This window comes from Oncorhynchus nerka, linkage group LG15 (genome assembly GCF_034236695.1).
Source record: "Oncorhynchus nerka isolate Pitt River linkage group LG15, Oner_Uvic_2.0, whole genome shotgun sequence".
Classification (NCBI taxonomy): domain Eukaryota; kingdom Metazoa; phylum Chordata; class Actinopteri; order Salmoniformes; family Salmonidae; genus Oncorhynchus; species Oncorhynchus nerka.
The window spans coordinates 16,434,949-16,453,240 of record NC_088410.1 but is presented as its reverse complement, the minus strand read 5'-3'; the positions used below and the strand labels follow the sequence as shown (position 1 = coordinate 16,453,240).

The 18,292-nt window shown below is 46.3% G+C and overlaps 1 protein-coding gene across 1 annotated transcript in view; it reads right to left on the bottom strand.

Moving 5' to 3' along the window:
* The window catches only part of adgrl1.1 (adhesion G protein-coupled receptor L1.1), an 18,863-nt gene extending 11,969 nt beyond the window's left edge, over positions 1 to 6,894 (bottom strand). The window contains exon 1 of the mRNA XM_065000663.1: positions 6,885 to 6,894. Coding sequence (XP_064856735.1) covers positions 6,885 to 6,894 — 10 coding nt within the window. The remainder of the gene's footprint in view (positions 1 to 6,884) is intronic.
* Between the last annotated feature and the right edge of the window lie 11,398 nt (positions 6,895 to 18,292).

Below are 18,292 nucleotides of genomic sequence, written 5' to 3'. Positions count from 1 at the left end.
CTATAGGTGGAGAGGTGAGGAAGAGAAGAGGGGGAGATACTATAGGTGGAGAGGTGAGGAAGAGAAGAGATATACTAGGTGGAGAGGTGAGGGGAAGAGAAGAGAAGAGTGAGAGATACTATAGTGGAGAGGTGAGGAAGAGAGAGAGAAGAGGAAGATAGATACTATAGGTGGAGAGGTGAGGAAGAGAAGAGAAGAGAGGAGGGAGAGATACAATAGGTGGAGAGGTGAGGAAGAGAAGAGAAGGGAGATATACTATAGGTGGAGAGGTGAGGATGAGAAGAGTAGGGAGAGATACTATAGGTGGAGAGGTGAGGAAGAGAAGAGAAGAGGGAGATACTATAGGTGGAGAGGTGAGGAAGAGAAGAGAAGAGAGATACTATAGGTGGAGAGGTGAGGATGAGAAGAGAGAAGGTAGAGGGATAGTAAGAAAGATGGAGAGAGGAAGGCAGAAGTGTGTGTGTGTGTGTGTGTGCCTGTCACAGGAAAACAAAGCAAATCTAACCAGTACACCATTCATTTACATCAACCACCAGATACAAACATCTAATTTTCATACACACACACACACACACACACACACACACACACACACACACACACACACACACACACTGCTGATTTGGTTGGGTCTTATACAGTCTGCAATGGAAATCAGGCAGGAAAATAAGACCTGTAGGGTCCCCTTATACCACTATTTACATATGTACCTACAATACACACACACACAGAGACACGCACTGACTCACTAACATACACACGCACACACACGCACACACACACCACATGTACACGCACTCACTCACACGCACGCACATACACACAGACACACACACACACACACACACACACACACACACACACACACACACACACACACACACACACACACACACACACACACACACACACACACACACACACACACACACACACACACACACACACACACACACACACAGTCTCTCTCTCTTCCAGCTTGTCTTTGTGTCCCTTTATTGTGTCCTAATGTCCTTCATCCTGAGGCTAGTCTCCTTCTCTCTCTCCTCCCTTCCCCTCTCCTTCTCTCTTCCCACTCTCCTCCCTTCCCCTCTCTCCTCCTCCCTTCCCCTCTCTCCTCCTCCCTTCCCCTCCCCTTCTCTCTTCCCTCTCCTTCTTCCCTTCCTTCTCTCCTTCTCCCCCTTCCCCTCTCCTTCTCCTTCCCTCTCCCTCCTCCCTTCTCCCTTCTCCTTCTCTCTTCCCTCTCCTTCTGCCTTCCTCTCTCCTTCTCTATCATATTCAGTCTTACTTTCTCTTCTGTGTCCTGTGCTCTCTGTCTCCATTTAGGCCAGACTTTGACCAGGGGCTGGATTTTGTCCTCAGCCTGGTCTGGGTGTGTGATGCTGGGAGAGTGGGGAACAGTAGGAAGAGGGCTGGGTGTGAGAGAGTGTGGGAGAGTAGGGCGAGGCTGGAGGTGGGAGAGTGTGTGTTTGTATGTGTGTGTGTGTTTGAGTACCATGGACATTTGATGCCTGACCTAAATCTGTCTGCCATCATTACTTAACTAGGAGAAGGAGAGAACCTCAGGAAACACACACAACAATATGAGAGAGCACTCTGCAATGAAGACGCCCAAAAAAAACATTACACTCTGTGTGTGTGTGTGTGTGTGTGTGTGTGTGTGTGTGTGTGTGTGTGTGTGTGTGTGTGTGTGTGTGTGTGTGTGCACCATAGTGTGTGTGTGTGTGTGTGTGTGTGTGTGTGTGTGTTTACATCATCCATCTGTGTTTATAACATCCATCTGCACCATGTTTAGAACATATGGGCGATAGATTTCCTGAATTGATGCGAAAATATCGATATGTATAACAATTCTGCACCATAGTTTATAACATTAATATGCTGTATAGTTTATAACATTCATCTGCTGTATAGTTTATAACATCCATCTGCACCATAGTTTATAACATCCATCTGCGCCATCGTTTATAACATCCATCTGCACCATAGCATCATCGTTTATAACATCCATCTGCACCATAGTTTATAACATCCATCTGCACCATAATTTATAACATCCATCTGCACCATAGTTTATAACATCTATCTGCTGTATAGTTTATAACATCCATCTGCACCATTTTATAACATCCATCTGCACCATAGTTTATAACATCCATCTGCTGTATAGTTAATAACATTCATCTGCACCGTAATTTATAACATCCATCTGCACCATAGTTTATAACATCCATCTGCTCTATAGTTTATAACATTCATCTGCACCATAGTTTATATCATCCATCTGCACCATAGTTTATAACATCCATCTGCTGTATAGTTAATAACATTCATCTGCACCATAATTTATAACATCCATCTGCACCATAGTTTATAACATCCATCTGCTGTATAGTTTATAACATCCATCTGCACCATCGTTTATAACATCCATCTGCTGTATAGTTTGTAACATCCATCTGCTGTATAGTTTATAACATCCATCTGCTGTGTAGTTTATAACATCCATCTGCACCATAGTTTATAACATCCATCTGCTGTATAGTTTATAACATCCATCTGCTGTGTAGTTTATAACATCCATCTGCACCATAGTTTATAACATCCATCTGCTGTATAGTTTATAACATCCATCTGCACCATAGTTTATAACATCCATCTGCTGTATAGTTTATAACATCCATCTGCTGTGTAGTTTATAACATCCATCTGCACCATTGTTTATAACATCCATCTGCTGTATAGTTTATAACATCCATCTGCTGTATAGTTTATAGCATCCATCTGCTGTGTAGTTTATAACATCCATCTGCACCATAGTTTATAACATCCATCTGCTGTATAGTTTATAACATCCATCTGCTGTATAGTTTATAACTTCCATCTGCACCATAGTTTTATTTTTTATGACCCTTTAAACTACTGCTACTAGTTTGATGGTTGAAGTCCTCAACTGTTCCATTATCAACCCCCCATGTTAGCCAACTATTTCATTCATTGTCAAATGTCACATTTCTCTAGTACAGGCAACTTATCGTAATGAACCATAGCGTCAAATGTCTTTGATAAGGCATCAGTAAGGTTGGTGTCGATGATTTGCGGGTTTGTCACCCTAGCTCTAGTGTGTGTGTGTGTGTGTGTGTGTGTGTGTGTGTGTGTGTGTGTGTGTGTGTGTGTGTGTGTGTGTGTGTGTGTGTGTGTGTGTGTGTGTGTGCGTGTGTATGTGTGCGTGTGTGTGTGTGTGTGTGTGCACGCGTGTGTGTGTGTGCGTGCGTGTGTGTGTGTGTGTGTGTGTGTGCGTGCGTGCGTGCACATGTGTGTGTGTATGTGTGTGTGTGCGTGATTGTGTGTTCTCCTCCAGCAGTGATGACCTCCCTCTGCTCTGGCTTCATCCCCTCTGTACTGGAGTATCATGTAACCTACCCAGACAAGACGCTCATCACGTTATACCACAACCTTAGCAGCACCTTAAACCATCTCACTATCCAGCCAGTTGTCTCTCAGAACACACTGGGAAATGAGGCGTCCGTCCTGCTTTTCAAAACCTGCCACTAGGGGTCAACAGTGAGCCCTATCACCATCAGGTATGCCTGGGTTTCACTACAGGCGTTGTAGACGGGGATGGTGGATGGGCGGAAGCCGCGAAGCTCCTGCTCCGACTGTCGCGTGTTCAGGCCCAGTGTTAATGCATTCGTGTTTTTTGTTTGTGTGGTTTCTTACCACAACCCAAACCTTAACCCTGTACTCTATATCATCTACTGCATCTTTATGTAATACGTGTATCACTAGCCACTTTAAACTATGCCACTTTGTTTACATACTCATCTCATATGTATATACTGTACTCGATACCATCTACTGTATCTTGCCTATGCCGCTCTGTACCATCACTCATTCATATATCTTTATGTACATACAGTGCCTTGCGAAAGTATTCGGCCCCCTTGAACATTGCGACCTTTTGCCACATTTCAGGCTTCAAACATAAAGATATAAAACTGTATTTTTTTGTGAAGAATCAACAACAAATGGGACAAAATCATGAAGTGCAACGACATTTATTGGATATTTCAAACTTTTTTAACAAATCAAAAACTGAAAAAATTCGTTGGTTTTTTTCGTGCAAAATGATCATTTTCACGTTTTCATTTCTTATACTGTTTGGTTTTTTTACTGACATGTAATATTACAGCTGTATACTAAGACATATTATTACAACTGTATACTAAGACATCATTTTTCACGTTTTCCTGTATACATTCAGCTTATACTGTTTGGGGATTGTGGTGCTGTATACTAAGACATGTAATATTACAGCTGTATACTAAGACATATAATATTACAACTGTATACTAAGACATGTAATATTACAGCTGTATACTAAGACATGTAATATTACAGCTGTATACTAAGACATAATATTACAGCTGTATAATATAATATTACAGCTGTATACTAAGACATATAATATTACAGCTGTATACTAAGACATAATATTACAGCTGTATTAATATTACAGCTGTATACTAAGACATATAATATTACAGCTGTATACTAAGACATGTAATATTACAGCTGTATACTAAGACATATAATATTACAGCTGTATACTAAGACATATAATATTACAGCTGTATAAGACATGTAATATTACAGCTGTATAATAATATTACAGCTGTATACTAAGACATGTAATATTACAGCTGTATACTAAGACATGTAATATTACAGCTGTATACTAAGACATGTAATAAGACATACAGCTGTATACTAAGACATATAATATTACAGCTGTATGTAATATTACAGCTGTATACTAAGACATGTAATATTACAGCTGTATACTAAGACATGTAATATTACAGCTGTATACTAAGACATGTAATATTACAGCTGTATACTAAGACATGTAATATTACAGCTGTATACTAAGACATGTAATATTACAGCTGTATACTAAGGCATTTGTGAAGGTTCTATATCAATATAGATTGGGAAAGAGGCAGTGCGTTTTGGACAACTAAATAAAGTAAATAAAACCACATTTAAAAAAATCTCCCATCCAGGACCAGAGTCTACGTAGACCAGTGCGCCATAGCCAATCAGAGCTACAGGAGGCCTTTATGCAAACAAGCCATTTGCCACAAGGGCCTGCCGTCATTACCTTTGAACTGGACTGTGTGTTTACAGGCAGTTGGACCTGCCTTCATTACCTTTGAACTGGACTGTGTGTTTACAGACAGTTGGACCTGCCTTCATTACCTTTGAACTGGACTGTGTGTTTACAGACAGTTGGACCTGCCTTCATTACCTTTGAACTGGACTGTGTGTTTACAGGCAGTTGGACCTGCCTTCATTACCTTTGAACTGGACTGTGTGTTTACAGGCAGTTGGACCTGCCTTCATTACCTTTGAACTGGACTGTGTGTTTACAGGCAGTTGGACCTGCCTTCATTACCTTTGAACTGGACTGTGTGTTTACAGACAGTTGGACCTGCCGTCATTACCTTTGAACTGGACTGCGTGTTTACAGGCAGTTGAACCTGCCTTCATTACCTTTGAACTGGACTGTGTGTTTACAGGCAGTTGGACCTGCCTTCATTACCTTTGAACTGGACTGTGTTTTACAGGCAGTTGGACCTGCCTTCATTACCTTTGAACTGGACTGTGTGTTTACAGACAGTTGGACCTGCCTTCATTACCTTTGAACTGGACTGTGTGTTTACAGGCAGTTGGACCTGCCTTCATTACCTTTGAACTGGACTGTGTGTTTACAGACAGTTGGACCTGCCGTCATTACCTTTGAACTGGACTGCGTGTTTACAGGCAGTTGGACCTGCCGTCAGTACCTTTGAACTGGACTGTGTGTTTACAGGCAGTTGGACCTGCCTTCATTACCTTTGAACTGGACTGTGTGTTTACAGGCAGTTGGACCTGCCGTCAGTACCTTTGAACTGGACTGTGTGTTTACAGGCAGTTGGACCTGCCTTCATTACCTTTGAACTGGACTGTGTGTTTACAGGCAGTTGGACCTGCCGTCATTACCTTTGAACTGGACTGTGTGTTTACAGGCAGTTGGACCTGCCGTCATTACCTTTGATCTGGACTGTGTGTTTACAGACAGTTGGACCTGCCGTCAGTACCTTTGAACTGGACTGTGTGTTTACAGACAGTTGGACCTGCCGTCAGTACCTTTGATCTGGACTGTGTTTACAGGCAGTTGGACCTGCCTTCATTACCTTTGAACTGGACTGTGTGTTTACAGGCAGTTGGACCTGCCTTCATTACCTTTGAACTGGACTGTGTGTTTACAGGCAGTTGGACCTGCCTTCATTACCTTTGAACTGGACTGTGTGTTTACAGGCAGTTGGACCTGCCTTCATTACCTTTGAACTGGACTGTGTGTTTACAGGCAGTTGGACCTGCCTTCATTACCTTTGAACTGGACTGTGTGTTTTACAGGCAGTTGGACCTGCCTTCATTACCTTTGAACTGGACTGTGTGTTTACAGACAGTTGGACCTGCCTTCATTACCTTTGAACTGGACTGTGTGTGTCACGTTCTGACCTTAATTTCCTTTGTTTTGTATTTATTTAGTATGGTCAGGGCGTGAGTTGGGTGGGTTGTCTATGTTTGTTTTTCTAGGTTTTGGGAATTTCAATGTTTCGGCCTAGTATGGTTCTCAATCAGAGGCAGGTGTCATTAGTTGTCTCTGATTGAGAATCATACTTAGGTAGCCTGGGTTTCACTGTGTGTTTGTGGGTGATTGTTTCCGTGTCTGTGTTTGTTCGCCACACGGTACTGTTTGGTTTGTTCACGTTTATTGTTTTGTATTCATTGAGTGTTCAGTTCATGTTTTTAAATAAACAACCATGGACACTTACCACGCCGCATCTTGGTCCGATCCTTGCTACACCTCCTCTTCAGACGAAGAGGAGGAAAACCCTACAGAATCACACACCCCCAAGGACCGAGCGGCGTGGTAAAAAACCGCAGCGACGACAGCAGCAGCAGCAGCAACAGCGGCCAGCATCACAGGACTCCTGGACATGGGAGCAGATACTGAACAGAGAGGGACCCTGGGCACAGGCTGGGGAAAATCGCCGTCCTAAAGCAGAGCTGGAGGCAGCGAAAAGCTGAGCGGCGTGGTAAAAACCGCAGCGACGACAGCAGCAGCAGCAGCAACAACAGCGGCCAGCATCAGAGCAGAATCTGGACTACACGACTTGGGAGGAGATAGACAGGTGGGCGGTCGACCCAGGGAGAGTGCCGGAGCCCGCCTGGGATTCGATGGAGCAGTGCAAGAAAGGCTACAGGAGAATGAGGTTGGCGAAGCCAGCACGGCAGTGCGACAGGTACGAGAGGCAGCCCCAAATTATTTTTTGGGGGGGCACACGAGGTGTGGTACTAAGCCAGGTAGCAGACCTGAGCTCACTCCTCGTGCTTATGATAAGCAGCGCATTACTGGTCAGGCACCGTGTTATGCGGTTAAGCGCACGGTGTCGCCAGTGCGTGCCCATAGCCCGGTGCGCTATAGGGCAGCCCCCCGAGAGTGCCATGCGAGTGTGGGCATTGAGCCAGGGCGTATGGTGCCTGCTCAGCGGGTCTGGTCGCCGGTACGCAGTTTTGGTCCAGGTTATCCTGCGCCGGCTCTGCGTGCTGTGTCTCCGGGCGCTGGGAGGGTGCAGTGCGTCCTCTGCCTGCGCTCCGCTCGTGCCGGGCAAATGTGGGAGTGGAGCCAAAGGGAGAGGTGCGTGTAGTAAGCACTAGATCTCCCGTGCTTACCCACAGCCCGGTTCAACCTGTGCCTGCACTCTGGAGGGTCCGGGCTAGAGTAGTTGTCCAGCCTGGGGAAGTGGTGCCAGGTTGCGCACCAGAGCTCCAGTGCTCCCCACAGCCCAGTCTTTCAGGCTCCTCCTAACACCAAGCCTCCTGAAGGTCTCCCCAGCCTGGTGGTTCCTGTGGCAGCCCCACGCACCAGGCTGTCTCTCTGTCTCCTCCCTGCAGGTGGTCCCGCCTGTCCGGCGCCGCTGCCGGAGCCTCCCGCCTGTCCGGCGCCGCTTCGGAGCGTCCCGCCTGTCCGGCGCCGCTGCCGGAGCCTCCCGCCTGTCCGGCGCCGCTGCCGGAGCGTCCCGCCTGTCCGGCGCGCTGCCGGAGCGTCCCGCCTGTCCGGCGCCGCTGCCGGAGCCTCCCGCCTGTCCGGCGCCACAGCGTCCGGGCGCCGCTGCCGGAGCCCCTCAGCCCAGAGGCGCCAGAGCCCCTCAGCCCAGAGGCGCCGGAGCCCTCAGCCCAGAGGCGCCGGAGCCCCTCAGCCCAGAGGCGCCAGAGCCCCTGCCCCTCTGTCCCGAGCCCCCTGCCCCTCTGTCCCGAGCCCCTGCCCTCTGTCCCGAGCCCCTGCCCCTCTGTCCCGAGCTCCTGTCCCTCTGTCCCGAGCTCCTGTCCCTCTGTCCCGAGCTCCTGCCCCTCTGTCCAGAGCTTCTGCCCCTCTGTCCCGAGCTGCCCCTCTGTCCAGTGGGGTCATTGAGAGGGGTGGCCATGGTGAGAAAGCCACGGAGGCGGACAATAAGGCGGACTAAGACAATGTTGAAGTGGGGTCCGCGTCCCGCGCCAGAACCGCCACCGCGGACAGACGCCCACCCAGACCCTCCCCTATAGGTCAAGGTTTTGCGGCCGGAGTCCGCACCTTTGGGGGGGGGTACTGTCACGTTCTGACCTTAATTTCCTTTGTTTTGTATTTATTTAGTATGGTCAGGGCGTGAGTTGGTTGGGTTGTCTATGTTTGTTTTTCTAGGTTTTGGGAATTTCAATGTTTCGGCCTAGTATGGTTCTCAATCAGAGGCAGGTGTCATTAGTTGTCTCTGATTGAGAATCATACTTAGGTAGCCTGGGTTTCACTGTGTGTTTGTGGGTGATTGTTTCCGTGTCTGTGTTTGTTCGCCACACGGTACTGTTTCGGTTTTGTTCACGTTTATTGTTTTGTATTCATTGAGTGTTCAGTTCATGTTTTTAAATAAACAACCATGGACACTTACCACGCCGCATCTTGGTCCGATCCTTGCTACACCTCCTCTTCAGACGAAGAGGAGGAAAACCCTTACAGTGTGTTTACAGACAGTTGGACCTGCCTTCATTACCTTTGAACTGGACTGTGTGTTTACAGGCAGTTGGACCTGCCTTCATTACCTTTGAACTGGACTGTGTGTTTACAGGCAGTTGGACCTGCCTTCATTACCTTTGAACTGGACTGTGTGTTTACAGACAGTTGGACCTGCCGTCATTACCTTTGAACTGGACTGCGTGTTTACAGGCAGTTGGACCTGCCTTCATTACCTTTGAACTGGACTGTGTGTTTACAGGCAGTTGGACCTGCCTTCATTACCTTTGAACTGGACTGTGTTTACAGGCAGTTGGACCTGCCTTCATTACCTTTGAACTGGACTGTGTGTTTACAGGCAGTTGGACCTGCCTTCATTACCTTTGAACTGGACTGTGTGTTTACAGGCAGTAGCAACAGCGTGATTTTAGATCATTAGAACTAATTTGGCAAAAGCAACAAAATACCCCTGAATGGATTTCTGCAAATGTATAAATACCACCAAAGTCTTCTTACATTTGGGAGCTTTACAGTCCCATTGCTCAAACAGCCATAGAAAAAGGTAGGCTAACAACAAGATCAACAATTAATGCTAACCAGAGCAAGATTAGCTCAAATATAATGAAGGAACATTAGAAAAAATCCTCTCAAACTTTATCAGCTAGTTTGCTGTCAAAATTGCACTGATAAACAATGGGGAATAGTAAGTAGCCTGCTCGTCCTTCTGCAGCTTGCCTGCCAATGCATGCTTGTCCCAACCAAGCACCCAAGCTAACTGGCTAAAGTTGGCTAGCTTGCTAGCTAGCCACTTCCAGACGCAAATGAGAGAACTCCTCACTCTGATAATTTCACTCGCCCTAGCCAGAGCTGGTTAGGTTGTTTACATGTTATCTAGTGTTCATGACTAACTATATATTTGTTTACCTATGTTTACTGACACCGGTCATATCAAATCAAATCAAATTTTATTTGTCACATACACATGGTTAGCAGATGTTAATGCGAGTGTAGCGAAATGCTTGTGCTTCTAGTTCCGACAATGCAGTGATAACCAACAAGTAATCTAACTAACAATTCCAAAACTACTGTCTTATACACAGTGTAAGGGGATAAGGAATATGTACATAAGGATATATGAATGAGTGATGGTACAGAGCAGCATACAGTAGATGGTATCGAGTACAGTATATACATATGAGATGAGTATGTAGACAAAGTAAACAAAGTGGCATAGTTAAAGTGGCTAGTGACATAAGAATGCAGTCGATGATCTAGAGTACAGTATATACATATGCATATGAGATGAATAGTGTAGGGTAAGTAACATTATATAAGGTAGCATTGTTTAAAGTGGCTAGTGATATATTTACATCATTTCCCATCAATTCCCATTATTAAAGTGGCTGGAGTTGGGTCAGTGTCAATGACAGTGTGTTGGCAGCAGCCACTCAATGTTAGTGATTGCTGTTTAACAGTCTGATGGCCTTGAGATAGAAGCTGTTTTTCAGTCTCTCGGTCCCAGCTTTGATGCACCTGTACTGACCTCGCCTTCTGGATGATAGCGGGGTGAACAGGCAGTGGTTTGGGTGGTTGATGTCCTTGATGATCTTTATGGCCTTCCTGTAACATCGGGTGGTGTAGGTGTCCTGGAGGGCAGGTAGTTTGCCCCCGGTGATGCGTTGTGCAGACCTCACTACCCTCTGGAGAGCCTTACGGTTGAGGGCGGAGCAGTTGCCGTACCAGGCGGTGATACAGCCCGCCAGGATGCTCTCGATTGTGCATCTGTAGAAGTTTGTGAGTGCTTTTGGTGACAAGCCGAATTTCTTCAGCCTCCTGAGGTTGAAGAGGCGCTGCTGCGCCTTCTTCACGACGCTGTCAGTGTGAGTGGACCAATTCAGTTTGTCTGTGATGTGTATGCCGAGGAACTTAAAACTTGCTACCCTCTCCACTACTGATCCATCGATGTGGATAGGGGGTGTTCCTCTGCTGTTTCCTGAAGTCCACAATCATCTCCTTAGTTTTGTTGACGTTGAGTGTGAGGTTATTTTCCTGACACCACACTCCGAGGGCCCTCACCTCCTCCCTGTAGGCCGTCTCGTCGTTGTTGGTAATCAAGCCTACCACTGTTGTGTCGTCCGCAAACTTGATGATTGAGTTGGAGGCGTGCATGGCCACGCAGTCGTGGGTGAACAGGGAGTACAGGAGAGGGCTCAGAACGCACCCTTGTGGGCCCCGTGTTGAGGATCAGCGGGGAGGAGATGTTGCTGCCTACCCTCACCACCTGTGGGCGGCCCGTCAGGAAGTCCAGTACCCAGTTGCACAGGGCGGGGTCGAGACCCAGGGTCTCGAGCTTGATGACGAGCTTGGAGGGTACTATGGTATTGAATGCCGAGCTGTAGTCGATGAACAGCATTCTCACATAGGTATTCCTCTTGTCCAGGTGGGTTAGGGCAGTGTGCAGTGTGGTTGAGATTGCATCGTCTGTGGACCTATTTGGGCGGTAAGCAAATTGGAGTGGGTCTAGGTGTCAGGTAGGGTGGAGGTGATATGGTCCTTGACTAGTCTCTCAAAGCACTTCATGATGACGGAAGTGAGTGCTACGGGGCGGTAGTCGTTTAGCTCAGTTACCTTAGCTTTCTTGGGAACAGGAACAATGGTGGCCCTCTTGAAGCATGTGGGAACAGCAGACTGGTATAGGGATTGATTGAATATGTCCGTAAACACACCGGCCAGCTGGTCTGCGCATGCTCTGAGGGCGCGGCTGGGGATGCCGTCTGGGCCTGCAGCCTTGCGAGGGTTAACACGTTTAAATGTCTTACTCACCTCGGCTGCAGTGAAGGAGAGACCGCATGTTTTCGTTGCAGGCCGTGTCAGTGGCACTGTATTGTCCTCCAAGCGGGCAAAAAAGTGATTTAGTCTGCCTGGGAGCAAGACATCCTGGTCCGTGACTGGGCTGGGTTTCTTCTTGTAGTCCGTGATTGACTGTAGACCCTGCCACATGCCTCTTGTGTCTGAGCCATTGAATTGAGATTCCACTTTGTCTCTGTACTGACGCTTAGCTTGTTTAATAGCCTTGCGGAGGAATAGCTGCATTGTTTATATTCGGACATATTACCAGACACCTTGCCCTGATTAAAAGCAGTGGTTCGCGCTTTCAGTTTCACGCGAATGCTGCCATCAATCCACGGTTTCTGGTTTGGGAATGTTTTTATCGTTGCTATGGGAACGACATCTTCGACGCACGTTCTAATGAACTCGCACACTGAATCAGCGTATTCGTCAATATTTCCATCTGACGCAATACGAAACATGTCCCAGTCCACGTGATGGAAGCAGTCTTGGAGTGTGGAGTCAGCTTGGTCTGACCAGCGTTGGACAGACCTCAGCGTGGGAGCCTCTTGTTTTAGTTTCTGCCTGTAGGCAGGGATCAGCAAAATGGAGTCGTGGTCAGCTTTTCCGAAAGGGGGGCGGGGCAGGGCCTTATATGCGTCGCGGAAGTTAGAGTAACAATGATCCAAGGTTTTACCACCCCTGGTTGCGCAATCGATATGCTGGTAAAATTTAGGGAGTCTTGTTTTCAGATTAGCTTTGTTAAAATCCCCAGCTACAATGAATGCAGCCTCCGGATAAATGGTTTCCAGTTTGCAAAGAGTTAAATAAAGTTCGTTCAGAGCCATCGATGTGTCTGCTTGGGGGGGGATATATACGGCTGTGATTATAATCGAGGAGAATTCTCTTGGAAGATAATGCGGTCTACATTTGATTGATATTCAGCGTTTGTTGCGCGTTCATAAAGTAATCAGTTATTCTGCACTCTGCAACACTCAGACGAGAGTGCTCTGAAATTGGAGTAGATAGCCAGGGTGAATTTTTTGAACGCAAGAGATATGCTAACTGGATAACTGTCGTTCAAGTTCAGCTTAGCTAGCTAGCTAGCAAAGCGATTCACATTTGTTGCTAGCTAACCAAATGACACGTGCATCTCTAGCTGTTTCGCCACCGAAAAATGATATGAGGGGAAAAGTCAGTCAGTCACCCACTCCTCCAATCACATGACGTCCTCCTACTGTAGCATCTAGCTAACGTTAGGCTCAGTGTTGTTAGCTTGCTACATAAATAGATATGCTAGCCTATTAGCCCCGTTATGACTGACTTGTGATTACTTCCCTTGATAGTTTGATTGTATTGACATTCCCAGCCTTATTTACATTCGTCTGTTTTAGTCTAAAATAGTGAGTCATTGAAACGGAAACAGTCCCGAATGGAGGCAGCAAACAATGTACCAGGTTGATTTACAACCTGATAGCAATATTTTTGGGACCAAGAAATGTATTGGTGAGTTATATTAATCATGCGTTGACCTGCATCCATCTATTCTGCCAACAATTCCTTACTGTACGTCATGGAATGTTGAGTCAAATAGAACCTATTTTTTTTTTAAATCTCTCATAAAGTTGGTTTTGTAGCAAGACATTATGATTGTTTGTTTTGTTTTATATCTGCAAAGTAGTTAAAATGATGTCAGTTCCCCTTTTTAACCTTTTGAATTTTGACATTTATGGACAAAAGTCTGATTCTGTAGTGAGACTGTGAGAGGTTGTTGTACTTTCACCTCATGACGCCATCAGACTCCATCGCTACGTTCAACAACCAGACTCAAACCTACCTGGTCAGTCTGGCTTTCCCCCCAGTGTAGCTCTGCCTCCTCACTCAGCTCTAGCTGACAGGAAGTAGTCCTTTCCCCCCAGTGTAGCTCCGCCTCTTCACTCAGCCCTAGCTGACAGGAAGTAGTCCTTTCCCCCCAGTGTAGTTCTGCCTCCTCACTCAGCTCTAGCTGACAGGAAGTAGTCCTTTCCCCCAGTGTAGCTCCGCCTCTTCAATCAGCTCTAGCTGACAGGAAGTAGTCCTTTCCCCCAGTGTAGCTCTGCCTCCTCACTCAGCTCTAGCTGACAGGAAGTAGTCCTTTCCCCCCAGTGTAGCTCTGCCTCCTCACTCAGCTCTAGCTGACATGAAGTAGTCCTTTCCCCCAGTGTAGCTCTGCCTCCTCACTCAGCTCTAGCTGACAGGAAGTAGTCCTTTCCCCCAGTGTAGTTCTGCCTCCTCACTCAGCTCTAGCTGACAGGAAGTAGTCCTTTCCCCCAGTGTAGCTCTGCCTCCTCACTCAGCTCTAGCTGACAGGAAGTAGTCCTTTCCCCCAGTGTAGCTCTGCCTCCTCACTCAGCTCTAGCTGACAGGAAGTAGTCCTTTCCCCCAGTGTAGCTCCGCCTCCTCACTCAGCCCTAGCTGACAGGAAGTAGTCCTTTCCCCCCAGTGTAGCTCCGCCTCTTCACTCAGCTCTAGCTGACAGGAAGTAGTCCTTTCCCCCCAGTGTAGCTCTGCCTCCTCACTCAGCCCTAGCTGACAGGAAGTAGCTACGTTTACATTTGAATTGTAATTAGTTTCATCCTTGCTTTTCCTCTTTTTTTTTGCTGTACAGCAGGGGTGTCAAAGTCAAATGGACGGAGGGCCAAATAAAAAAATCAGCTACAAGACGAGGGCCGGACTGTTCGAATGTTCATTGAAAAATTTTTAAATGACGCATATAGTCTAGTGAACCTAATTGAACCTACTGAAAACCTAACAAATATATTACAATATGATCAGATAAATAAAGCAATATTTTCTTATGGCTCTGTCAGTAATCTTTAATTTTCAACAGACACAAAAGACAAATTTCCTTTATATAAATATCCCCATAACATGAACATTAAATGAAAGAAACCGGTATTCAAGGCACCATCAGTAGACTATATTTTCTATTTTAGCAAAAGTGGGCTAAATTTACTTCAAAGAAAAAACAATAATAGCAATTTTCTATCATCCACTCAACTGAAATATTTTTAAAATATAATTGGATTGAAATACAAAAAAATAAAGTGCAAAAATCTATTAATCAAAAACAACACTTTGTTTAAGGAGAAGTAACATGCAGTGAAAACAAATATTAAATTTTAACTTTTAAACTTGAACTGAGTAAAAACTCTAAATATGTGATTGCACAGTAATGTTCACTTGTTTGAGGTTGAGGTGATACTTGGTGGTGTCCCATCTTTTCCACAAGTTCATCAATGTTCGGGGTAAGGCTCTGAGCTGAAGAAATCCTCAGAATTGAGTGGAGGTGTTCAGCAGTAAGTCGACTTCTGTGTGATGTTTTGTTCAGGTTCATCAAAGAAAACAGTTGTTCACACAGGTATGTGCTGCCAAACATAGACAACGTTTGAGCAGCCTGGATGCGCAGCTGGGGCATTGTGCCGGGAGGAAACGGGCGAACTCCGCAGCACCCACTGCCGCATATTTTGCCCTCAGTGCATCATTGCATTGGAGGTCAATCAACTCCATTTGGAGGTTTGGTGGTGAGCTTTCCACGTCAACAGCAAATGGGTTACCGAGCAGTTCCAACCTGCTTTTTGTGCTTCAAAGTCAGCAAATCGGCGTCGAAAGTCAGCGGCAAGCATACCTATTTTATCAGCCAACTGTGTGCTCGGGAACGCACTGGTAGAGAGCTTCTCTTTCATGGTCTGGCAGCTGGGAAAGTGGCTCAAATTTTCTTTTCCGCATCTGCGTCTCCCACAGAGTCAGTTTGGTTTTAAATGCCTTCACTGTACTGTACATATCAGAGATGACACGATCCCGACCCTGCAGCTGCAAGTTTATTGCATTCAGATGACTCGTAATGTCACACAGAAAAGCCATTTCACACAGAAACATTTCGTCTCGGAGTTGTGTTGTGTCTTTCCCTTTGCTGTCCAAGAACAGACAAATCTCCTCACGAAGCTCGAAACATCTTTGAAGCACCTTTCCCTGGCTTAGCCATCGCACCTCTGTGTGATAAGGCAAATCACCATGCTCCGTTTCTAACTCCGTCAGAAATGCCTTGAACTGGCGGTGATTCAAACCTTTGGCTCTGATAAAGTTAACTGTGCGCGTGATGATGCTCATTACATGCTCCATTTTCAAGGCTTTACCGCACAACGCTTCCTGGTGTATGATACAATGATAAGCTGTCAGCTCACCTGTCGCGTTTTCCTCTTGCATCTTTTCCCGTGTCTTCGCCACCAGTCCGCTCCTGTGTCCACACATCGCAGGTGCTCCGTCGGTTGTCAAACAGACGAGTTTTTCCCAAGGCAGCTCCATCTCATTTACACATCTTGACACCTCTTCATACAAATCATGCCCCGTAGTTGTGCCATGCATAGGACGTAAAGCCAAAAACTCCTCTGTCACGCTTAGGTTGGAGTCCACTCCGCGGATGAAAATTGACAACTGGGCAATGTCAGAAATGTCGGTGCTCTCATCCACAGCCAAGGAATATGCAATAAAATCTTTTCCCTTTTTCACAAGCTGCTCTTTTAGATTGATGGACAACTGGTCTACTCTCTCGGCAATGGTGTTTCTGCTCAGACTCACATTTAAAAAGAGTTGCCTTTTTTCTGGGCAAACTTCGTCACAAACTTTAATCATGCAGTTTTTGATGAAATCCCCCTCCGTAAATGGCCGGGCTGATTTAGCGATCTCTTCTGCCAAAATAAAACTGGCCTTGACAGCAGCCTGGCCTTGTGATTTGGCTTTTTGAACAGAGCCTGTCGAGATTTGAGGCCTCGTTTTAATTCCTCTGCCTTTTGTAGCCTTTGTTCCATGTCCATATTCTTGTTTTTGTCCGCGTGTTTCGTTTCATAATGTCGTCTCAGATTATACTCTTTCAGTACCGCCACACTTTCTCCACACAGAAGACACACAGGTTTTCCAGCTACCTTCGTGAACATATACTCCGACTCCCACCTTGTTTGAAACCCCCGGTTCTCAGTATCCACCTTCCGTTTTGCCATTTTTGATGGGTATCTGAAAGTTAATTTTACTGTGATGCTGACGACTGCTGTGCCAATAAATATTGAAATGAAGCAGCCTACTGCTCGGTGCGTCACCTTTGCATTGTGGGAAATGTAGTATTGGTGCGTGTAAAAGATCTGCGGGCTGCCGGCTTGCTGCGGGCCGGTTCTAATAATAAATCAAGATCATCCCAGGGGCCGTAAAAAACCTTCTTGCGGGCCGGATGTGGCCCGCGGGCCTTGACTCTGACATATGTGCTGTACAGTGTCCTTGTTTTTTTTTCACCACATTCAAAACCCAACTCAAACAACCTAGAATCGTCTTACGACCACCTTATGATAACCTTACAATCGCCCTCAGCTCATTCCACTCTAATAGATGAGTTCCTGTCTGGTATATCATTTATTTACGTTTACTGAAAAATGGCCGAAGGTTGCAGAAGGGCAATGTGTGTGTGTGTATGTGTGCATGTGTAGACAACCCTTTACTCTCATTCCCTCCGTCTCGTTCCCTCTCCTCTTCGCTCTTCTTCCTCCCTCCCTCCTTCCTTCCGTCTTTCTCTGACTGTGACGTCCTGTCACCATGGTAACAGTGGAACGAGGGAGTACTGTGCAGCGGCAGCTTTCCCTTCATCTCACTGTTTTTCTCTGTCCTTCTTTCACTCTCTCATCTTTCTCCCTCTTTCTACACTGCTCTCCCTTTTTCCACCTCTCAATCTGTCTTCCTGTTTTACATTGTTGTATCTCTCTCTCTCTCTCTCCCTCTCTCTCTCTCTCTCTCTCTCTCTCTCTCTCTCTCTCTCTCTCTCTCTCTCTCTCTCTCTCTCTCTCTCTCTCTCTCTCTCTCTCCCTCTCTCTCTCTCTCTCTCTCTCTCTCTCTCTCTCTCTCTCTCTCTCTCTCTCTCTCTCTCTCTCTCTCTCTCTCTCTCTCTCTCTCTCTCTCTCTCTCTCTCTCTCTCTCCTCTCTCTCTCTCTCTCTCCCTCTCTCTCTCTCTCCTCTCTCTCTCTCCTCTCTCTCTCTCTCTCTCTCTCTCTCTCTCTCTCTCTGTGTGTGTTTCCCCCTGCTGTAGCACCACACCATCTCTGCCGGGACATTTAAATGACTCACAGGGAGGCATACCATTGTCATAATCAGTGGACATCCACATAAATCAGCTCACATGAACGCCACACACAGACACACACAGACACACACAGACACACAGACACACACAGACACACAAACACGAACGCCACACACAGACACACACAGACACACACAGACACACAAACACACACACAGACACACATACTCCCTCTCACTTAAATTCTTCTCCTCTTCATCCTCAGGCTC